General features: G+C 48.8%; 1 protein-coding gene across 4 annotated transcripts in view; it reads left to right on the top strand.

Moving 5' to 3' along the window:
* Nucleotides 1-8,544: 8,544 nt before the first annotated feature.
* The window catches only part of C2CD2 (C2 calcium dependent domain containing 2), a 59,616-nt gene continuing 44,081 nt past the window's right edge, over nucleotides 8,545-24,079 (top strand). For all 4 annotated transcript variants that reach the window (XM_060150963.1, XM_060150964.1, XM_060150966.1 and 1 more), the window contains exon 1: nucleotides 8,545-9,184. In XM_060150963.1, the coding sequence (XP_060006946.1) occupies nucleotides 8,912-9,184 (273 nt within the window). In that variant the 5' untranslated portion in view covers nucleotides 8,545-8,911. The remainder of the gene's footprint in view (nucleotides 9,185-24,079) is intronic.

Raw genomic sequence — 24,079 nt, 5'->3', positions numbered from 1 at the left:
CTCTGGGGAAGCCTCGGACTCGCCGAGCGTTTGAAAGGCAGCAGGTGTCACTCGCCGCGGCATTCTTCCATGTGTGGAGGCAGGACGGTTCTCCGTGTATTTTTCCCCCCATCGTACTGGACACAGAAGCATGGCGTTAAAACGATATATGTATGAAGATGGCCGACAGGCACATGAAAAGATGCTCAACATTGCTAATTATTAGAGAAATGCAAATCAAAACTATAATAAGGTATCACCTCACGCCGGTCAGAATGGCCATCATCAAAAAATCTACAAACAATAAATGCTGGAAAGGGTGTGGAGAAAAGGGAACCCTCTTGCACTGTTGGTGGGAATGTAAATGGAGACAGACGCTATGGAGAACAGTATGGAAGTTCCTTAAAAAACTAAAAATAGAGTCACCCTATGATCAACAATCCCACTCCTGGCCATATATCTGGAAATGATAACTCTAATTTGAAAAGAGATGGGCACCCCAATGTTCATAGCAACACTACTTACAATAGCCAAGACGTGGAAGCAACCTATATGCCCATTGACAGATGACTGGATAAAGATGTGATATATATAGATGTAGATATAGATATAGATATATGTAAAATGGAATATTAGCCATAAAAAAGAATGAAATAATGCCATTTGCAGCAACATGGATGGACCTAGAGATTATCATACTAAGCGAAATAAGTCAGAGAAAGACAAATATCATATGATATCACTTATATGTGGAATCTAAAAAAAGGATACAAATGAACTCATTTGCAAAACAGATACAGACTCACAGACATAGAAAACAAACTTATGGTTACCAAAGGGGAAAGGGGGGAGGCGTACAGTAGGAGTTTGGGATTAACAGATACACACTACAGTACTATATATAAAATAGATAAACAACAAGGATCTACTGTATGGCACAGGGAACTATATTCAATATCTTGTAATAATCCGTAATGAAAAAGAATCCGAAAGAGAATATATATATATATACATATATATATATACACATATATATAACTGAATCACTTGCTGTACACCTGAAACACTGTAAATCAACAATACTTCAATAAAGAAAAAATATTAAAAAAACAGTATATGTATGAATAATCAGGAGTTGCAGTGCCGCAAACACCCTCGAGGCAGGATTATTGTGTGTTTGCACAAACAGAAAGGGTGGGGCTGAGGCGGGACTGTTTCTCCTGCTGGGACCCATCAGCTGCCTTCTTCCCGTCACCTGGGGAAGAGCCTGAAGGGTAAGGGTTCAGTTGCTTCCCTCCATAGAGTTCCTGCTTCATCCTTGTGACCCCCGCCCCCCCCCCACCTTAACTCAAGGAGAGTCAAGCCGATTGGAGTGGACGTGGAGGGAAGCTGGAATCGCAGGGTTGTCTCCCTCCCCACCCCAGTTCTGCTGGCTGCCCGGTCCCTGGGCTCAGCGGGGCCCCCGGAGAGGCAGCTGGCAGAGCTTCTGGAAGGTGACTCTGCAGGAAATGATGCAACAGGAGATGCATGTGACGATCTCAGGTGTTCACAGGTACAGTTAGTTACACCTTCCACCCCGAGTGGCAAGGGAAGACGACGACTCCATCAGAATCGGTGAAAAATGAGACACTGCAATAAATCTGTGTGAAGAATCGCTCTTTAATTGCACAGGGATGGCCCACAGGTGTAGCAGGAAGGACCACACAGAGAACACCTGGATTCCAGGTCTAGCTTTGCTCAAGCCAAGCGGTCCTTGCCGAGTTACTTGCTATAGGAATCATCGCAGAGAGCTAGGCAAACAGAAGGCATTTGTGTTTTCCTCTTTTAATCCCTAGATCAATTGTTTCCAGACTCCAGTATTTTCCAGACCAGCAAAATTGTTCACTTTGTCTTATTGGACTGCTCGGTGAGCCGCTGGAATAGATAATAATCATTTGTAATTAGAACATCAGTTTTTTGTAGGTAAGTAGGTGTCTTTCGGTTGTTTTAAAAAGCCGTTTAATAGTGGTTTCCTTTAACTCCCAAAGAGACTAAATATTCCTCCTGTTATTTTCTTGCCTCTATCCTTGTGCCGGTAAGGCTTTTTCAAAAAAATACAGAGCACAGAGGAAAATCTGGGGCCAGAATGAAGGCAAAATATTAATTATAGGCACGTGCCTTGATGGGGGATGGGAGCAGCTTTCCGAGGTCTCACATGGGCTGGCTGAGCCCCGGCCCTCCCTCCAGCTTGCTGGGCTTGGGAGCAGCCGTGAGAGCGCCCTCGCGCGGCTGCACCATCCCGTACATCAAGTCCGCGTTTTTCTGAAGTCAGCGCCAGGAATGCCAGGTCAGGGGGACCTAGAAGCAGATCCCAAGGGTTCTGAGAAGGACGGAGCAGTGCCCCTTGGTGCCCAGGAGCCTGTACCCAGCAAGAAGACCGCACGGTGGCCGCCTCCAGTTGGAGTCTCAGATGCGGCCACGGCAAAGTCCCAGCGAGGTTGGGGGAGGGGGTGATGCCTGTCTTCAGGGAGTTCATCTCTCTCTTCCTTGGCACGCCCTCCCGCCAGGCCGCCCCCCCAACCCCCCATGAACTTGACCTCTACACTGAGGACACATCTGACTCTCCGACAGCGTGACTTCAGACTTCAGTGGACAGGTGCAGGGCAGCATTCTTTCGAGTCATGGAAAACATACCCTGTAGGTGACTGCCTCCTCCGAAGGACTTTTTCAGTGTATAAAAAAATACGAGGTCAAATATTTTCCTTCATAATGTAGGTCCCCGCCTCGGGTGCAAGTAAACTTGCCAGATCCCCTTGCTGTTGGGTAGTTACACAGGAGGCTTAACTGAGCCACCTGGCTGCGATGGAGCTGCCATCTGCATCGCATTCCTCCATCCACCCGGTTTGGACACAGAGTCACCCGGACTGCGTCATCAGGGTGGCCCAGGGCAGGCTCTAGGCTGCCAGGCCCTGCCTCTGCCCCCGCCCCCCAGGCCGTCCCGCCTGAATCACCGATGACTCAGGCTCCTCAGTGGCCATCACCAGGGGGAATGAGGGCACATCCTGTGACTGCTCACCTCCGGGTGGGAGGTGGACGGCCTGGCAGGCCCTGCAGGGCTGGGGGCAGGGGCTCGGGCCCTCCTTGATGGGCAGCGCAGGATGGCTGGCTGACTTCCCTGCCATCTTCCCCAGAAAGGGTTTGGGACACAGCAGAAGCGCCACAAGTCCCTCTTGTATGAATGACCCCTGAATGAACTTCCTTCCCCTCCGGGTTTGAAAGAATCCGTGTCTCCTGGACTTCAAAACACAAAAGGCAATTCATCTTCTTTAGACAGATCTTTGCCGGAGCACATGAGAAATGGGACGCCTTCATTTCCAGCTTTTAACATGTTTCTGTTTTTAGCAGAATTTGTTTGCTTTATAACAGTTGATGGAAAGAACACGGGCTTTGGGGTCGACACCACCTGGGGGCCACCTCTGGCGCTGCCATTTTCTCGCTGTGTGGCCCTGAGCAAGTGACTCAGCCTCTCTGAACTCAGCTTCCTCACCTTCAACACGGGATGATGCCATCCTTCACATGGCCACGAAAATTAAGTGAGCCCCTCCAGTGGAGCGGCTCCCCAGCATGCCTGCTGTGAGTGCCTGCAGCCACCCAGCCACACCAGCTGCATGTGGGGAGACCCACTCCCAGGTGCAGTTATGACCTCGCGGAGGGGGCATGCAGGACAGACCATATCTCCATCTCACGCAGCCGGGGCGACTTGCGTGCGGTCTGAACTTCAGACTCAGAAAACTTTCTCACAGCCCTCGTGATGCTGCGATTTGGGGTTAAGACAGTTATGCAGAGGTGCTGCCTTTCTCCCAGGGAAAGCATCACAAAACCTTGAAAATAACCAGCAAGAGGATGCAAGGCCTCTAATGCCTGGAGCAGGCTCCCTGCATTCCCCCCCCCGCCCCCACCCCCCACCCCCGCGCCGTCCACCCACCCCCCTCGACCCTCAGGCACAACAGGAAATGGCCCCCAGCCCCCGAGCCTCCTCCGACTGTGGAAATGACTAAGTCCTGCCAATGCAGCCTAGGAGATTGGGTCAAATGTCCCCAAGGACCCCACTGCTGAGGGCGTGGGCTCAGATCCAAATCTTAAAAGCGTTTTGCTAAGAAGGAATTCTCGGAATGTCTTCCATCAAGCACTGCCAGAGGAAGCTGCGTGTTTGTCTTCCCAGGTCACCCATCACAGCCCCGCTGGGGCCCGGGCTCCGGTCCATCGGTCCATTGGGGCAGTGCGGGCACAAGGTGATGGTTCAGGCAATCATCTTCCTCACAGTCACGCAGATGGCTGCAGCGTGAGGGAGAAGCATCTCCGCCAAGTCAGAGACAAACTAGATCTGCCCTTTTCCTCTTCTCGAAATGTAAGATTGGAACTGGAAACTCAATGACACCGTTGGTAAGTGTTTAAGTATCTATCCCAATTTTTTGCTCAGTATTTTTAAAAGCCCATATGAATATCTGGTTCAATGATAATGGATATTTTCTAGTATCGACAAGTAGAACTTTGTTTGTAGTTAGGAAACATATATGACGCTAGACATATTTATTCGTTTAAAAAAATGTAACATCATCATAGAACCTCCCGGGCTTGGTAGAGGGAAACATTAAAATACTTCCACAGAATATCGCTCAGCCATAAAAAGGAAAGAAATTGTACCAGTGGCAGAGACGTAGACAGACCTAGAGACCGTCATACAGAGTGAGGTAAGTCAGGAAGAGAAAGACCATATCGCATGCTAAACGCCTATATGTGGAATCTAGAAAAAGGGTACAGGTGAGCCTGTCTGCAAGGCAGAAACAGAGACACAGATGTAGAGAACAAACGTATGGATACCAAGGGGGAAGGGGGTGGGTGGGAGGAATTGGGAGATGGGGATTGATACTATGTATAAAACCGGTAACTAGTGAGAACCTACTGCATAGCACAGGGAGCTCTACTCAGTGCTCTGAGGTGACCTAAATGGGAAGGAAATCCAAAAAGGAGGGGATATATGTATACGTATAGATGATTAACTTTGCTGTACAGCAGAAACACACAAAATATTGTAAAGCAACTGTACTCCAATAAAAAAAATAATAATAATAAAAAAGAAGATTAAAAACAAATCCTTCCATGGAAGACGCAGAGATGAACCACCAAAGGGAACAAGGAGCCTTTGCTCCTGTTTCCTGTGTGCAGGCTCACAACCAGTTACCGTGGAACATTCCAGAGAGGAATTTGGAAACATAGTTTCTGCTGTCTCCTCATGCAGTAATGGGACCCACCTGGTCTCAGGTTCAGAGTCATGCCTTCCAGAGAATTCCAGGCAGGTGGCTGCCTCTGGGCGATCCAGTGGGTTGATGTGAAGACGGTTTCCCTTGGGCCACAGTATGAGTGACTGGCACCCGTGGGCCCCTCCCCTGCACCCAGACCCCTAGACCCCAGCCCCACCTGCTCACAGAAGCTCAGTGGGAGTGCTTGGAGGATTCAAAGCATGGTAGTTTCCTCTGAGGACTGGTTAAAAGCAGCAGACCGCTGGTGTAGAGTGTGATGGACCCCAATCCATTGGAAGGTCTGGTGGGTGAGAGCGAGTGTCCTTCCTGGGCAGAGCTGCAGTCTGGCTCCTTGGGTTGAAGGGACACGGGGTGGAGGAGAGGGCAACGTACTAGGAGCAGGGACTGTCACCATGTGTGACAGTGGTGAAATGCTACTCTTGCTGGAGACTGAGCTGTCCAGTATCCACTCCAGGCAGTGGATGAATGGGATTGGGCACCGGAGCAGAAGTAAAGGGAGTCTGTTCTCTTCCGTAGGTTTACAAGGTGTTTTAGTTCCTTCCTATTGCACGTCTTGGCCAACTGCATTTTCCTGTAAGCCCATGACGTTCCTCATTTCCCCTCACTTGGCTTCTACACAGAAGTGTTCAATATTTATATGTTTACCTTCCCTTTGGAAAAACTTACAGCAGTGTGACAAATTCTAAACCCTGGGTGGTTGTTAGTTTACAGTGTGTGACAAAGCCCCTACATGTGCTAGTGGGGTGAGCATGCGTCGCAGACACTGCCGTGTTGGGAGCCAAGAAGTTTTCGCCATTAGAAGATGGCCGACACCCTGCTTCTCTTCCTGATTTATGCGATAGAAGTTCGCGCCTAAAATGAAAGCCCGCGCACGCAGCACCAATGATGATTAGCCAAGTACTTCCCTCATTCTGAATCCCGCCCCCCTTTCTCTGCAGTGTATAAATACAGCTACCGCAGCAATAAAAGTTTGAGGCTTGATCAGGATTCTGTCTTGCCTCCATTCTTTCGCGTCTCCTGCCCTTCCCCCTTTTTTCAACCCCCACAGGTTCCTCCTCGGACTCACAAGGATTTGTCCTGCTGGTCGGGACTCCCGGGGACGCCCGGGGCCGTACACATTGCCGCAGAGGAATGGAGCTGGTTCCACCAGTCACACGGGCTGCGGACGGCTGTCTCCTACCTGCCACACAGCCATGCTAGGCATCGCACATGCGCACACCTGCTCTCACCGTCGAACAGGGAGACGAGGAGCCCTGGGTATCCAGTTACCCAGGTTATTCTGGCAACGGGGCCAGCATGACTGGGATTATTCAACTGCATAGATCTGGCTGCAGGTCAGAAAATATTAAGGTGTTTCTTCCAAATAAGAAGAGATTTCTGAGAAAAGCGGAGCAACTCCTCCCAAATCCTTTACAGCCTGAGGGCTGAAGGACGACTTACAGTTTAAAGGATAGATAACTGGCAGGAAGTTGATAGGATCATTCTATTTCCACTTTCTAATATCAGACCTGCCTAGTAAGGGCTGGGTCTCCCCGGCCCCAGCTCGCCTGGGCAACCTGATGAATTCCCCTCCCTGCCAGCCCTGGTCCTGTTCCCCACTAGGGCTGTCAGTCCACCTACCTCCCAATCCCTTCCTCCTTCTCAAAGAAAATCGGGCCCTCGGGTGTAAACTCCTTCACCCTCTACTGCTGTAGACTCGCCCACCCCATAAACAACAAGGTCCTGCTGTAGAGCACAGGGAGCTATAGTCAACCTCCTGGGACAAAACGTAATGGGGAAGAATGTGAAAAAGAAGGTATATATGTATAACAGAATCACCCTGTTGTACAGCAGAAATTAACACAACATTGTAAATCAACTATGCTTCAATAAAATAAATTAAAAAAAAAAACAAACCCTCACTCACCTTCATCTCCTGGCCTCCAGTCTCTAAGCCAGAAATACCCTCTCCTGGGAGGGCCCACACTCTAGGGCTTAGGGTACTGAGCTACATGCAGGCCTCAGGGACTTTGCACGCACACACTTCTTCAAATGCCATTACATCCAACCTCCCCCTTTCCAGCCCGGCACCTCACCCTCCTCTTCAGTACTTGGTATCCAGGGCAGATTCGTCACAGCATCTGTGGTTCTCTTTGTTCTACTGCTCCCAGGGTTTTCACGAAACAGCTGTCAATAAATGCCATTAGCCTCTGAACCAGATCCAGACCCTAACCTCCATCGGCCCAGCTAGTCCGTCTTCTTAGCAATCTCCCCTCTGAGCCAGGTTGGAAGGCTTCTCTTTACCCACTGCCGTGGCAGAGGGAGGGGCTGGGGAGGAGCCAGTGAGGACCCTCTGCTGCAGTGTCGGGGCCAGAATCCTCACTGATGTTACCAACCAGGCAGGCAGACCCTGGCTAGGTAAGAGAAGGCTAAGTGCTCAGGTCTAACCAACCCAATTCAAGGTCAAATTCCCTTCATACAGCCGCAGAACTACAAGCAAATCACTATTTTATGATTCAGGCTTTGCATTAGGCCTTGGAGAATCTCAGGCTAGTGTTTTGAGGCGTTGCCTAATGACGGGGGCGGACTGCAAGGTGAGGGGCGCAGGGAGCGCGCCACACACATGCGCACACGCAAACTTCTTAATGGGCATTTTCCTGAGACCCTCCCAGGAGTGATCATGGCAGCTCTTAAAGCGAGGTTCCAGACTTAGGGTGCGAGTGGTGGATTTCTAGGGGCTTTCCAAGTATGTTAAAACCGGACAACTGTCTTTTGCTGGTGGGCAGATGGCGATCCTAGAAATCACCCTTTCACACGCACAGGCGCGCGCACACACATGCACGCACACGCGTGCACACACGCGCACACAGGCTCACGGAAGCCCCGCCAGCCCGCCCCACTGTAGCCCTGGGGTTGGGCTGACTAATTGGAAAGTCCCGCGCTTTCGCGTCTCCACGCCGGAGACAGGTCCGCGCAGGAGGATGCAGCGCCGGGCGCACACGCGGCCACCGCGCAGCCACGGTCCGGGCGAAGGCGCCGGAGGTGGCAGGCGGCGCGCGCACACGGCCGGCGGGGGCCGAGGCCGCAGCGGGGGCGGGGTCGGCAGGGGAGCTGGGCGCTGGGCCTTTCAAGGGGCGGGCGGGCCGCGGGGAGCCGGGAGCGGGTAGCGGCGGGGACGACCCGGGCTCAGGGAAGGCCCAGGCCCCGCCCCGCCCCCGCCCCGCCCCGCAGGCCGCGCCCCTTCCCCCGCCCCGCGGCCCCGCCCCTCCTCCGGCCGCTGCTGGGCCGCGGGCGGGACGCCTGGGGCGGCGCGCTGGAGGAAAGGCGCCCGGCCACGGCCCCGGGAACTACCAGACGCCCGAGTCGGGAACGCGGGACGCCGCGTCCCCATTTGTTAGGGGAGGCGCAGTCCCGGGCCGTGGCCGTCGTGAGGCGGCTGGGCTTTTCCTCCCGCTCACCCTGCCCGCCGGCCTCTCGGCGCCCGGGGCCCGCGTCGCCGGCCGCCTGGATCCGCCCGCCGCGCCCCCTCCCCGCCCCCGCGAGCCCCGGCCGGCCGCGAGCTGATGTCCTGAGCTCGCCGCCCGCGGGCTGTGCGCCCGGCCAGGGGCTGCCTGGGAAGTTGGGGCGAGGCGCGCCGGGTATGCGCCATCACCATGTCCCGCCTGGACTCGTGGCTCGGTGAGGTCCAGTGGCTGGGCTTGGTGGCGCTCTTCGTCGTGGCCTTGGGCACTGTGGGCCTGTACCTGGCGCAGTGGGCGCTGGCCAGGGCGCGACCCCGCTCCCCGAGGCGGGCGGCGGAGCCCGGCGAGGGCCAGCGCCCCGAGCCGGATGCGCTGCTCGCCTGGATCGTGACGCTGAGCATCTGGAGGAAGCAGTGGCAGGCCGCCTGGGTGGCCGCCCTGAACGATGAGGCCAAACGGAGAGCGGTGAGTTTCCGTGAGGGCCGGTCGTGCTGCGGGGTCGGGCGCGGTGATCTCGGGGCGCGGGTTCAGAGCAGAGCTCTCCTTCCCTGGAGGCTCGCCACAGCCCTTGACTGATTCGAGGGGCAGAGCATCCTTGAAAGTTAGGAGAAAGACCCTGAAGACTGGAGGACCCTTGATGGGGAATCAAGACAAAATGATTCGATTTTATTAACCAGACATGAGGTGTGCCAGGCCCTAGGCTCCACTGGAGGGACAGACTGGTTGTTGGAGAGACTTTTCGGGGTGCCCCTTCCCCTTCAGGCTCATACTTGCCCTTCCTGGCGTCCCAGGTGGATTCCCGTATTCAGGTGGACCCCGAACTGCGTTTGCACCTGAATAACTGTGAACCAAATATGCTTCCACGTACAGAGCTGAATTTCGCCCAGCGTGTTATTTCCAGAAGGTTTGCATTCCTTGGCATTTAAAATTAGTGACCGTTGAGGGCTAGCCGCTCGCCAGACATGTACTGGGGGCTTCAGGTACGTCTGTCATCTCTGAATCCTCGCAACTCCTGCGACAGAGGCATTGTCAACATTTCACAGGTGGGGAAACTGAGGCCTGGAAAGGTTAAGTAATCCGCCCAAGGTCACACAGCCTGTGGGTGGCAGAGCTGGGATTTGAACCCACCTATCTCCTACCTCAAAGCTCAGGGGCTTATGACGGAGCTCTGCTACCTCATGCTCCTGTGGTTATGTTTCTTGTCTGGTTAATGACTGGGTGACTTATTTTTGCTTCTAAGACATCTTGGTTTAATGACAAGCTCCTGGCGTCTGCTATTTCTTGGTGTTCCATAGGAGGAATGGGGGCCTGGGGGGTTTGGGGTACCTCCCAGTCTTCGCCTGTCCTGATGGCTCCCAGGTGTACCGCATTCCGCCACCTGCTTGGGAACTCAGTGGAGAAGCCTGTGGCGCTTCGCTTTGGAAATAGTGAATGCTGTGTGTCTGGACCATCAACCTTCAAAATATTCCACGGTGGGCCCTCTGTGTGGTCTTTGCGCATGGCCTTGACTGACTCACATAGCCACGGATTTAAAAAACAAAATAGCTTTGAGTGTGAATGAGCATAAATCCAACAAAAGACCGTGTTCTGAACCCTGGGGAAAAAAGAAAAATAACCGTAACCTTTGGATGAAAAAAGCCTTCAAGGTCATTTGACTGCCGTCTGCCTCGGTGCCTGGAGTCCGTGCCGCGGCCGCCAGAACCGGACAGCTCTTCAGGGGGGCCACCCCACCTCTTGTGGGAGCCCCTAAAGCCACGTGACCTCACCTATGTGAGCAAACACAGCTTTGTTTCCCCACGAAGCTGCTGTCATTGATCCCTGGTTGACCTGGTGTCCGGGGCCTGCGTTCCGGGGCTGAGTACACTGCAGGCTGGAGTTGTGAGCGGGTGAAAGTCTTGTCCCAGCTGGATGAGACGGCGCATGACGTGGGCCACTGATTCTGCTTCTCAGCCTTTCGTGAGCTGTAACATGCGTGTTGGTGTGGGGCGAATGACCTGTAGGGTCCTGGTCGTCCCCCTGGGACTCCTGAGAGGGTCAGGCAGAGGCACGAGCCTCCCTCCTGTAAGTCTGGGACAGTCCTGCTTAAACCATTCTGCCGCGTTCCCTGACATTTCCTGATTGGCTTAGAAACTATGATTGCCTTCGATATAATGCTTCCAGATTACCCTCTTGCCTGGAGCCCTCAGAGAGAAAGGAGGATATCCCTGCTCTGGAATTTGTCTGCAGCCGGTCGGGTAAGGCTGAGAACTGAAGCAAATACCTGAAGGTTTCGGAGGCAAACCTGTCTCCCTACTCACTTGAATCCGTGTGGGAGGAGAGAGGGCCCTTGGCTCAGGGGGCGGGGAGAGATCTGGCTCCTTTGCACCTTCTCCATTCTCTGCTATTCGCCATGCACTGCAGAGTCTTAGACACCAGTTTTTCCAGAGCTCCTGCCCAAAAGGGGCAATAATGTACTGGGTTTAAGCTCAAGGCAGCCCTGAGTCTCCTCTGACAGTAGACTGGGTCTGACTGTGGTGTCAGGTGCGTGTGTGTGTGCGTGTGTGTGTGTGTGTGTGTGCGCGTGTGCGTGCGTGCGTGTGTGCGTGTGTGTGCGTGTGTGTGATGGGGGGAGGGAATTGCTGGCGTCACTTTGCTCTCCCTGGTGCCTGGAAATGTTGCTCGATTTGAATTCAGATGGAACGTTCTGCAGGCTGATAGGATCTGGGTAACTCCTGCCCTGGCCTTGGCATACCTCTCCCCTGTCCTGGGCCATCCCGACCGCGACACTCACGACAGCGTGGGTGAGCAGGCCCTGGTGTTCCGTTAGCGGCTGTCCTGACCTGGCAGCCAGCCCTGTGGAGTCTCCCTCTGCCCTGCCTCCAACACGATTTCCACTAATCCCCGATTAGGGTTGACCCTCCAAGCCCGCACTCAGCCCAGCGAGCCACAGCTTAGCGTCCCCCTTCTGCCCCCACCCTGTCCTGTTATCTGTCTGCCCTGGCCCGGGAGGAGACCACTTCTCTGCCTATCGCTGGGGGATTGGCGGTAACTCAGGCATCTCCAGCGTCTTCCGTGCGAGGTGGGATTCTCTCCTGAATGGAGCGACTCCTCCCATTCTGTTTTACTCCAGCTTGTGTTTTAGGACTGCAAGGAACCCTAAACCCTTCTCGCAGCACCTCTTGCTTCTCCGAAAGGCGAGACTGAGGCCCACGGGCTAGAGAGACTTGCCAGGGTTGACCTAGACCCTGGGCTGGGGGGTCTTCCTGGTCCATCCACATCTGCAGTCACGGTCCCCTGTGGGCAGCAAACTTGACTTTGAGACCCAAATGTTTCCTTTAGTTGCGGTCCAGCAAGAAAGGATAAAAGGGTGCGATTGTTTAATGCATCATCCCTAACAAAGGGGCTCCTATCTCCTAGGAGCTGAGGGTGGGTCAGTAGCTTGTGGAGTCTCCTTTGGCCCCGGATGACCAGGGACTGTGGCACTGCAGGTTCCCTGTGTCAGAGGGCCCCTGGGATTGTAACCCTCACTCTGAGTAATTAGAATGGTGAATTGGAGAGACAGGTGAGGAAACCATGGCTGCTCTGCCAGCTGGTCGGGCTGATGCCAGGTGTTTGGGGAACACTGGCGAATTGCCTAGAGAGCTTTGAAAAAATACACATGCCTGCTCCCTCCCCCGCTTCAGACTCAGGAAGTTGTTGGGGGCGCAGGGAGCTTCCTATATTGTTCACAAGTTCCCCGAGCTAGCCCCTCACTAGTGAGAAGCTGCTGGGTACACACAGTGTCCGTAAGCCAGCCACCAGTCAGTCAGTCAGGTCCCCCTCACCCCACGTCTCTCCACTCTGCCATCGCAAACACCTAATTCCAGCTGATCTGATGGCGGTTCGGTCCCAGAGAACAGAAAGTTCCCGGAACTGGCTCAGTCACCAGACTGGGAACTAATGCTGTGTTATTTAAAGGCAACAGCTGAGGTTTTCTCTTTGGTTTCCCTGCATTTACATGAACATTTACAAAGTGGCTTGGGGCGACAGTCACCCCAGCAGTGGTCCACACCTGGTGGCTCCAAGTGTTGCCGTTTCCACAGCAGGTCACCAGCTATGGAAGCCAGTGTGCCCGTGGTCCCCTGCCCCCTCCCGGTGGGCTGGGCAGCACCTTCCTCCCAAGGCTGCTGCTGTTGGGACCACGTGCGGGGAACAGCATTCTGAGAGTGAGGGCCACGTTCTAGACTTGTCCAGCAGGCCCAGGCCCCGGGTGGGGAGGGTTAACAGAGCTGTTTGTCTCTTTAGTCTTTTGCCCCAGGATTTTTTTCAGAGGAATGTTCTAAATGCAAATGACCGAGACTGTAGGACAATTTGTGGTCTTTGTGGGAAGAAACAAAAAAAATGTCCTGTGAACTTCGAACATGTTATTAATAGCTCTGACTCGTATAGGAGGTGTGGCAACTTGAAAAGTAAACAAAGTGACAAGACTTGGGAGTTTCCTTATTCTATAATGAGCTTCCTTCGTGCGCTGCTCCCAAAAATTCAAGCTCCTTGACCACCCACGGTGGCCACAGTCTAAGTCAGCTGGTAAGAATGGGAAGGCACTCTCTGCCTGACCCCCAAACCGGTCTCCTTTCCATTGCTCAAACATTCAGTGTTCTCTCCTGTGTGGGATCTTCCCACAAGGCATTTCTTGTGTCTCCAACATTATTTAACCTTCCTCCTTATTGAACTCCCGTCAGTATTTCAGGTCTCAGCACAGGGGTCGCTGACCTTCTGCTGCCCCACCCTCTCCCCAGCAGGACCCTGTGGTCACTGGTGCCCTCATCAGCTCCCGGGATTGTGAGGGAGGCCAGAGCCCTGTCCGTCCAGGCACAGCGCGCCCGGTGCCCAGCGCACGGCTGGCTTGGGCCAGGTGGCGATTGGAGCATGAATAACAGGCCCTGTTAGAAACTTGTCGCTGGAGGGGGACAAACGGTGGAGATGCGCATCACCCCGTCTGGACATAGGCCTCCCCTGCTTGGGAGCTGGCCAGGCCTGGGCCAAACAAGCTGTTTAATGTGCTTTGTTTTTCACTTCTAAAGAATCAACATTAAAGGAGGCTCACTGATGACTTTGCAAACTGTCAATAGAAACGAGGAGTAGATGCCAGTTCAGGTTGTTCTTTGCATTCACCCATTCTCTCAGCAAGACGGGAATTCAGGGGAAGGAAGAGTGGGTGTAGTGTTAGTGTCAACTAAAACGCAGCATCCACTCCTGTCAGCCCCTCGTGGGTTGCTGAGGAGGGAAGGGACCTCTTGAGCCACTCGGAAGAGCTGTGTGGCCACTGCTTAGGCTGGAAGGCAGCTCTGGGGCTGTGTGACCTTGGGCAAGCCCTGACCTCTCTGTGCTTCATCCGTGGAAGAGGATAAGTTTGGGTTCAGTCTGGAAAGCAGCATCCACTCCAGATGCGATGAGATCTGTGCGAGGCCTTTAGTCAATAGAGTCAACAAAGATGGGCTGCTTTCTTGTAACATCTTCCTTAAAAAAAAAAAGCTTTAAATTTTTTACTGCTTTTAGATTTAGAGAGAAGTTTCAAAAATAATTCAGTTTCCATACTTTCCTCAGCCAGCCTTACATAACCATAGCACAAGAGCAGAACCAAGAAATTAACATTGGTACGATGTCACTATAATATAGTATAATGATACTAACACTGTAAAAATATGAGAAATTAACATTGGTATAATGTTACTATGTTTCATAGTACAATCATATTATCATTGTAGCCTATAAGAAATTAATATTGGCACAATGTTACTATATTTTATAATGAAATGATATTAACATTGTAACAGTACAAGAAATTAACAGAAGTTTTTAACTAAACTGAAGACCCTACTTTTTTGTTCTTTTTTAACATCTTTGTTGGAATATAATTGCTTTACAATGTTGTGTTAGTTTCTGCTGTATAACAAAGTGAATCAGCTATATGTACACATATATCCCCCTATCCCCTCCCTCTTGCGTCTCCCTCCCACCCTCTCTATCCCACCCCTCTAGGTGGTCACAAAGCACCGAGCTGATCTCCCTGTGCTATGCAGCTGCTTCCCAATAGCTATTTTACATTTGGTAGTGTATATATGTCCATGCCTCTCTCTCACTTCGTCCCAGCTTACCCTTCCCCCTCCGCGTGTCCTCAAGTCCATTCTCTACTTCTGTGTCTTTATTCCTGTCCTGCCCCTAGGTTCATCAGAACCATTTTTTTTTTTTTTTAGATTCCATATATATGTGTTAGCATGCAGTATTTATTTCTCTCTTTTTGACTTACTTCACTCTGTATGACAGACTCTAGGTCCATCCACCTCACCACAAATAACTCAGTTTCCTTTCTTTTTATGGCTGAGTAATAGTCCATTGCATATATGTGCCACATCTTCTTTCTCCATTTGTCTGTCAACGGATACTTAGGTTGCTTCCATGTCCTGGCCATTGTAAATAGTGCTGCAATGAACATTGTGGTACATGACTCTTTTTGAATTATGGTTTTCTCTGGGTGTAGGCCGAGTAGTGGGATTGCTGGGTCATATGGTAATTCTATTTTTAGTTTTTTAAGGACCTTCATACTGTTCTCCATAGTGGCTGTATCAATTTACATTCCCACCAACAGTGCAAGAGGGTTCCCCTTTCTCCACACCCTCTCCAGCATTTATTTGTAGATTTTTTGATGATGGCCATTCTGACAGGTGTGGGATGATATCTCATTGTAGTTTTGATTTGCATTTCTCTAATGATTAGTGATGTTTCATGTGTTTGTTGGCAGTCTGTATATCTTCTTTGGAGAAAGGTCTGTTCAGGTCTTCTGCCCATTTTTGGATTGGGTTGTCTGTTTTCTTGATATTGAGCTGCATGAGCTGCTTGTAAATTTTGGAGATTAATCCTTTGTCAGTTGTTTGGTTGGAAATATTTTCTCCCATTCTGAGGGTTGTCTTTTCATCTTGTTTATGGTTTCCTTTTCTGTGCAAAAGCTTTTAAGTTTCATTAGGTCCCATTTGTTTATTTTTGTTTTTATTTCCATTTCTCTAGGAGGTGGGTCAAAAAGGAGCTTGCTGTGATTTATGTCAAAGATTGTTCTTCCTATGTTTTCCTCTAAGAGTTGCATAGTGTCTGGCCTTACATTTAGGTCTTTAGTCCATTTTGAGTTTATGTGTATGGTGTTAGGCAGTGTTCTAATTTCATTCTTTTACATGTAGCTGTCCAGTTTTCCCAGCACCACTTATTGATGAGGCTGTCTTTTCTCCATTGTATATTCTTGCCTCCTTTATCAAAAATAAGGTGACCATAGGGCTTCCCTGGTGGCGCAGTGGTTGAGAGTCCACCTGCCAATGCAGGGGGCATGGGTTTGTGCCCTGGTCCGGGAAGATCCCACATGCCGTGGAGAGGCTGGACCCGTGAGCCATGGCCGCTGAGCCTGCGCGTCCGGAGCCTGTGCTCCACAACGGGAGAGGCCACAACAATGAGAGGCCCGCGTATCGCAAAAAAAAAAAAAAAAAAGGTGACCGTATGTGCATGGGTTTATCTCTGGGCTTTCTATCCTGTTCCATTGATCTATATTTCTGTTTTTGTGCTAGTACCATACTGTCTTGATTACTGTAGCTTTGTAGTATGGTCTGAAGTCAGGGAGCCTGATTCCTCCAGCTCCGTTTTTTTTTCTCAAGATTGCTTTGGCTATTCGGGGTCTTTTATGTTTCCATACAGATTGTGACATTTTTTGCTCTAGTTCTGTGAAAAATGCCATTGGTAGTTTGATAGGGATTGCATTGATACTACCCAAAGATTGCTTTGGGTAGTATAGTCATTTTCACAATGTTGATTCTTCCAATCCAAGGACATGGTATATCTCTCCATCTGTTTGTATCATTTTTATTTTCTTTCATCAGTGTCTTATAGTTTTCTGCGTACAGGTCTTTTGTCTCCTTAGGTAGGTTTATTCCTAGGTATTTTATTCTTTTTGTTGCAATGGTAAATGGGAGTGTTTCCTTAATTTCTCTTTGAGATTTTTCATTATTAGCGTATAAGAATGCAAGAGATTTCTGTGCATTAATTTTGTATCCTGCTACTTTACCAAATTCTTTGATTAGCACTAGTAGTTTTCTGGTAGCATCTTTAGGATTCTCTATGTATAGTATCATGTCATCTGCAAACAGTGACAGCTTTACTTCTTCTTTTCTGATTTGGATTCCTTTTATTTCTCTTTCTTCTCTGATTGCTGTGGCTAAAACTTCCAAACTGTGTTGAATAATAGTGGTGAGAGTGGGCATCCTTGTCTTGTTCCTGATTTTAGGGGAAATGGTTTCTGTTTTTTACCATTGAGAATGATGTTGGCTGTGGGTTTGTCATATATGGCCTATATTATGTTGAGGTAAGTTCCCTCTATGCCTACTCTCTGGAGAGTTTTTATCATAAATGGGTGTTGAATTTTGTCAAAAGCTTTTTCTGCATCTATTAAGATTATCATATGGTTTTTATCCTTCAGTTTGTTCATATGGTTTATCACATTGATTGATTTGCATATATTGAAGAATCCTTGCATTCCTGGAATAACCCCCACTTGATCATAATGTATGATCCTTTTAATGTGCTGTTGGATTCTGTTTGCTAGTATTTTGTTGAGGATTTTTGCATCTACGTTCATCAGTGATATTGGCCTGTAGTTTTCTTTCTTTGTGACATCTTTGTCTGGTTTTGGTATCAGGGTGATGGTGGCCTTGTAGAATGAGTTTGGGAATGTTCCTCCCTCTGTTATATTTTGGAAGAGTTTGAGAAGGATAGGTGTTAGCTCTTCTCTAAAGGTTTGATAGAATTCACCTGTGAAGCCATCTGGTCCTGGGCTTTTGTTTGTTGGAAGATTTTTAATCACAGTCTCAATTTCAGTGCTTGTGATTAGTCTGTTTATATTTTCTGTTTCCTCCTGGTTCAGTCTTAGAAGGTTGTGCTTTTCTAACAATTTGTCCATTTCTTCCAGGTTGTCCATTTTATTGGCATATAGTTGCTTCTAGTAATCCCTCATGATCCTTTGTATTTCTGCAGTGTCAGTTGTTGCTTCTCCTTTTTCTTGTCTAATTCTGTTGACTTGAGTCTTCTCCCTTTTTTTCTTGTTGAGTCTGGCTAGTGGTTTATCAATTTTGTTTATCTTCTCAAAGAACCAGCTTTTAGTTTTATTGATCTTTGCTATTGTTTCCTTCATCTCTTTTTCATTTATTTCTGATCTGATCTTTATGATTTCTTTCCTTCTGCTAACTTTGGGGTTTTTTTGTTCTTCTTTCTCTAATTGCTTTAGGTGTAAGGTTAGGTTGTTTATTTGAGATGTTTCTTGCTTCTTGAGGTAGGATTGTATTGCTATAAACTCCCCTCTTAGAACTGCTTTTGCTGCATCCCATAGGTTTTGGGTTGTCGTGTTTTCATTGTCACTTGTTTCTAGGTATTTTTTGATTTCCTCTTTGGTTTCTTCAGTGATCTCTTGGTTATTTAGTAACATATTGTTTATCCTCCACGTGTTTGTATTTTTTACACTTTTTTCCCCTGTAATTGATATCTAGTCTCATAGCTTTGTGATCAGAAAAGATACTTGATACAATTTCAATTTTCTTAAATTTACCAAGGCTTCGTTTGTGACCCAAGGTATGATCTATCCTGGAGAATGTTCCATGGGCACTTGAGAAGAAAATGTGTATTCTGTTGTTTTTTGGATGGAATGTCCTATAAATATCAATTAAGTCCATCTTGTCTAATGGGTCATTTAAAGCTTGAATTTCCTTATTTATTTTCTGTTTGGATGATCTGTCCATTGGTGAAAGTGAGGTGTTAAAGTCCCCTACAATTGTTGTGTTACTGTCGATTTCCGCTTTTATGGCTGTTAGCATTTGCCTTATGTATTGAGGTGCTCCTATGTTGGGTGCATAAATATTTACAATTGCTATATCTTCTTCTTGGATTGATCCCTTGATCATTATGTAGTGTCCTTCTTTGTCTCTTGTAATAGTCTTTATTTTAAAGTCTATTTTGTCTGATATGAGAATTGCTACTCCAGCTTTCTTTTGATTTCCATTTGCATGGAATATCTTTTTCCATCCCCTCATTTTCAGTCTGTATGTGTCCCTAGGTCTGAAGAGGGTCTCTTGTAGACAGCATATATACGGGTCTTGTTTTTGTATCCATTCAGCCAGTCTGTGTCTTTTGGTTGGAGCATTTAATCCATTTACATTTAAGGTAGTTATTGATATGTATGTCCCTATTGCCATTTTCTCAATTGTTCTGGGTTTGTTATTGTAGATCTTTTCCTTCTCCTGTGTTTCCTGCCTAGAGAAGTTCCTTTAGCATTTGTTGTTGGTGCTGAATTCTCTTAACTTTTGCTTGTCTGTAAAGATTTAAATTTCTCTGTCGAATCTGAAAGAGATTCTTGCTGCGTAGAGAAATCTTGGTTGTAGGTTTTTCCCTTTCATCACTTTAAATATGTCCTGCCACTCCCTTCTGGCTTGCAGAGTTTCTGCTGAAAGATCAGCTGTTAACCTTATGGGGATTCCCTTGTATGTTATTTGTTGCTTTTCCCCTGCTGCTTTTAATATTTTTTCTTTGTATTTAATTTTTGATAGTTTCATTAGTATGTGTCTTGGTGTGTTTCTCGTTGGATTTATCCTGTATCGTACTCCCTGTGCTTCCTGGACTGGATTGACTATTTCCTTTCCCATGTTAAGGAAGTTTTCAACTATAATCTCTTCAAATATTTTCTCAGACATTTCTTTTTCTTGTCTTCTTCTGGGACACCTGTAATTCAAATGTTGGTGTGATTAATATTGTCCCAGAGGTCTCTGAGACTGTCCTCAATTCTTTTCATTCTTTTTTCTTTATTCTGCTCTGGGGTAGTTATTTCCACTGTTTTATCTTCCAGGTCACTTATCCATTCTTCTGCATCAGTTGTTCTGCTATTGATTCCTTCCAGAGAATTTTTAATTTCATTTATTGTGCTGTTCATCATTATTTGTTAGCTTCTTAGTTCTTCGAGGTCCTTGTTAAACGTTTCTTGTATTTTCTCCAATCTGTTTCCAAGATTTTGGATTATCTTTACTGTCATTACTCTGAATTCTTTTTCAGGTAGACTGCCTATTTCCTCTTCATTTGTTTGGTCTCGTGGGTTTTTACCTTGCTCCTTCATCTGCTGTGTGTTTCTCTGTCTTCTTATTTTGCTTAATTTACTGTGTTTGGGGTCTCCTTTTCTCAGGCTGCAGGTTTGTAGTTCCCGTTGTATTTGGTGTCTGCCCCAGTAGGTAAGGTTGGTTCAGTGGGTCATGTAGGCTTCCTGGTGGAGGGGACTGGTGCCTGTGTTCTGGTGGATGAGGCTGGATCTTGTCTCTCTGGTGGGCAGGACTGCCTCTGGTGGTGTGTTTCGGGGTGTCTGTTAACTTATGATTTTAGGCAGCCTCTCTGCTAATGGGTGCAGTTGTGTTCCTGTGTTGCTGGTTGTTTGGTGTGAGGTGTCCAGCACTGGAGCTTGCTGGCCGTTGGGTAGAGCTGGGTCTTAACGTTGAGACGGAGATCTCTGGGAGAGCTCTTGCCGACTGATATTACATGGGGCCGGGAGGTCTCTGGTGGTCCAATGTCCTGAACTCGGCTTTCCCACCTCAGAGTCTCAGGCCTGACACGAGACCGGAGCACCAGACCCTGTCAGCCACATGGCTCAGAAGAAAAGAGAGAAAAAAAGAAAGAAAAATAATAATAAAATAAAATAACTAAAATTTAAAAATTATTAAAATAAAAAAATTATAAAGTAATTAAAAAAAAAGAAGACAGTAACGAAACCAATAAACAAATCTGCCAATGATAACAAGAGCTAAAAACTATACTAAGATAAACATAAAAGTCAGAAACAAGTCGGTCGCAGACAGCAAACCCCAAGTCCACAGTTGCTCGCAAAGTCCACTGCCTCAATTTGGGTTGATTTGTTGTCTGTTCAGGTATTCCACAGATGGAGGTACCTCAAGTCGCTTGTGGGGATTTAATCCGCTGCTCCTGAGGCTGCACAGAGATTCCCTTCTGTTCTTTGTTTGCACAGCTCCCGGGGCTCAGCTTTGGATTTGGCCCCGCCTCTACGTGTAGGTTGCCCTCAGGCATCTGTTCCCACCCAGACAGGACAGGGTTCAAGCAGTGGCAGATTAGGGGACTCTGGCTCACTCAGGCTGGGGGCGGCGGGGCAGGGGGGGTGGGTGGCGGGGAGGGAGGGGTACGGTAGTTATAATTGGAATGCGGGGCAAGCCTGCAACAGCAGAGGCCGTGGTGACTTTGCAACCGCCTGAATTTCACCGGCTTTCCGCCAGTATTCTTTTATTGTTCCAGGGTCCCGTTCAGGTCCTACATGGATTGAGTTGCTGCTTTGCGTTTGTCTCCTGCAGGCTGTAACAGTTTCCCAGTGTTCCCTTGTTTCTTTGTGACCTTGACAACTCTGAGGACTCTTGATTGTTATCTTGCCAAATATCCCTCAGTTTGGTGTTTTCACACAAGTGGACTGCAGTTATACAAACCACGGAAGCGATGCGCCCCTTTCAGCGTGCTGCGTCACGGGGTGCGTGATGTCAGTGTGGCGTACCACTGGGGAGAAGCAGTGGCCTTCATTCCTTGGTTAAGGTGATTTCCGCCTGTTTCTCTTCTTACATCTTAGGTCTCCTCTTATCCTTTCGTGCTATAGTTACCACATAACTTGGGGAGATACTTTGAGGTTGTACAAATCCTGTCACCCCTCATACTTTCACTCACTGAGGTTGGCATCCATCTGTGTATCTAGTCTGCAGCCCTTGGCTTCCGTGGAGTTTGCCTAATGATGATTTTCTGTTTCCCTCTCTCCTTCTGCATTTATTCATTGGAATCCTACTGCAGGAAAGAGCTGCCACTTCTCCTCCATCTATATATGTAATTGATTATTTACATCAGCATGGACTCACGGGTATTTATTTTATTCCATGGATTATAATTCAGTACCATCACTATTTATTTTGTTGCTTAAACTGTCCTTGTTTTGGCCATTAGAAGCTCTTTTGTGTTCTTCCATCTATATATATATATATACACACACACATAGCTTTTTTCTTTTCTTAGCATCTCATTTCTTGACGGTTCCACAAGGTGTCTGCTCTGAGCTCGTCTTGTATTTTCCTCTTCTCTGGCCCTGGATTCAGCCACTTTTCTAAGCAGCTCTGATTCCTTTTCCTGGAGAAGTGTTTAGAAAACAAGATCTGGGCATCAGGTGTGCTCATTACCGCTGGGGTCTCATTGCTTCTAGACCCTCTTAGTGGACAGACCTAGGAAATGTATATGTGGACGCTAACACATTCATGTGCACACAGCTCTCTGTCTGCATCTTCAGAACCACGACTATACCTATATCCTGGATTCCAGGTCAACGGCACAGAGTTCATTTTCATCTTCCCCTTTCCGTATCTCGAACTTCTTCCTCCAGAAGTGAGGTATCTGGGACTTACTCTCTGTAGCATACTTATTTGGCCAATTCTAGTTTACACGTAACTTACTTTCTGAATTGCTGACCCGTACCCCCATGAGAAACACATTTACTGACTAGATTCTAGCATTTACGTGCAGCCAGGATACTGTTTTCTTCAGTTTCTCAGGTTAGATCTGTTCCCCACCCCTTCGCGTGGTCGTGTTCTTTACTTGTAGTGGAGTGAGGTTTGCCTTCTATCTGGGTTTCCTCCCGTACCCAGATTTTTCAAAAATCCATCTTTCGCCAGTGATTTGGGATGCCACCTTTGTCACATACCGTGTCCACACGTGTTGGGGTCTATTCTGGACATCCTGTTCCAGCCCTACTAGTCGTCTGTGTGTTCACGCTTTGAATCACAGAGGTTCTAGAGGGCGTCTTAACGTCAGGGAGAGCTAGTCTCTTGTTTTTGCTTTCTCAGTGTTTTCCTGGCAATTCCTGCCTGTTGCTTTTCCTGTGGATGTAAAATCTTGCTCTAGTCTGAGTGGGGTTGAGTCCGGAACGGGGCTGCCTTCCCAAGGACGGGGTGCAGAGATGTGGGAGTTTGTGGTTATGCCGCATGCACGCCGGGCTTCCTGAAACTCAAGGATCAAGCAGAAAGGGAAGGGGAACCTCTGGGTCCTTATTTTAATTTCATAATGTATTTCCTTTGTGAGACTGCCCCTTGACATTAACTTCCCTAGCAAAATATTTCCAGGGTTTTCATTCAGAAGCTGTCATACCTAAGAGGGCATAGATGGCATCTCCTGACGGGCAGGGGCAGGAGGTGGCATCGGGGCTGCTTAAGGCAACGCGGTGTCTTCAGGCTGGTGCAGAAGGTGCGTTGTCTCACACGCAGTCCCGGCGGCTGTAGCGACTCCCGCAAGGGGTCTGTGCTGGGCGCTGCCTGGTGCCAGGCTCTGTGCTGGGCGCTGCGCTTTCAGCCACGCAGCTTGGCACACAGGGCGATGGAATCCCCAAGCCCCTGGTCAGCAGGTCACACCAAAACAAGCTCCAGCCGTGGAGAATGTCAGCAGAGCAGCCCCCAAAGCACGACTTCATCACGCTTGAGAAGATTTAATATATTTAATTCTTCCCTGATGATTTTTAGGGGGTGAGATCAATGTTGCTAAGACAGGGTGAGGTTAGAAGCATGTTAGTGACAATGTTCTGTGCCCTGTAGGTTTACCCTGGATCACTGGGAATTCTTAAGACACAGCCCCGTGATGACTTCATTCTTGTTCCTCTGCACTGCACTTGCCAGCAGAGCTTTGGTGCCTTTTTGTACCATTTTAATTCCCTACCCTTGATCTGGCCTTGTAGTTGGAACCAGCACGTCACAGCTGAGAGTCTCAGAAATCGATGAGATACGGAGGGAAGTTGTGGGTCTGAATCTCTTTTTTAGCCAGTCGATCGGAGCTCACTTGACGATGATGTACTTTCTGGAACATGTCAGGAAAAGAGTTTAAGAAGAGTTTCGTTCCGGGGTCGTATTGTAGGCATAAGTGTTCAGCTTCTCAAGAGAACTTAGTTTTAAAAGACCAAGACTTGCTTGGCAATCCAAGCCTGATTTGTTCTTTTATAAAACATCAATCTTGTCGCCTTGTGGTCATATTCATTACTCGCACGTCTTGCACTTGGAGATTTTAATTGCAAGAACCAAAATGGACATAGGGCGACAAGCCACAGAGGACTTTTCTGGAAGCTTACGGGGATGCACAGAGCCGAGGGCGGGGTTGAACCAGGAGATCCTGGAGGGCAGGAGCCTGGCAGCTCTGGAGGAACCCGGTCCTTGGGCATGGCCACCGGCCCCAGTTCATTTCCAGCCAAGGAACCCCAAATCCCAGGGAGAAGCAGCCACAGCCTCCCACTGCGCTGCCCGCCCCCGGGTTCCCCCT

The sequence above is a fragment of the Lagenorhynchus albirostris genome, chromosome 5 (genome assembly GCF_949774975.1).
Source record: "Lagenorhynchus albirostris chromosome 5, mLagAlb1.1, whole genome shotgun sequence".
Taxonomy (NCBI): Eukaryota; Metazoa; Chordata; class Mammalia; order Artiodactyla; family Delphinidae; genus Lagenorhynchus; species Lagenorhynchus albirostris.
The sequence above is the reverse complement of the archived record's forward strand: the minus strand, read 5'-3'. Positions and strand labels throughout refer to the sequence as shown.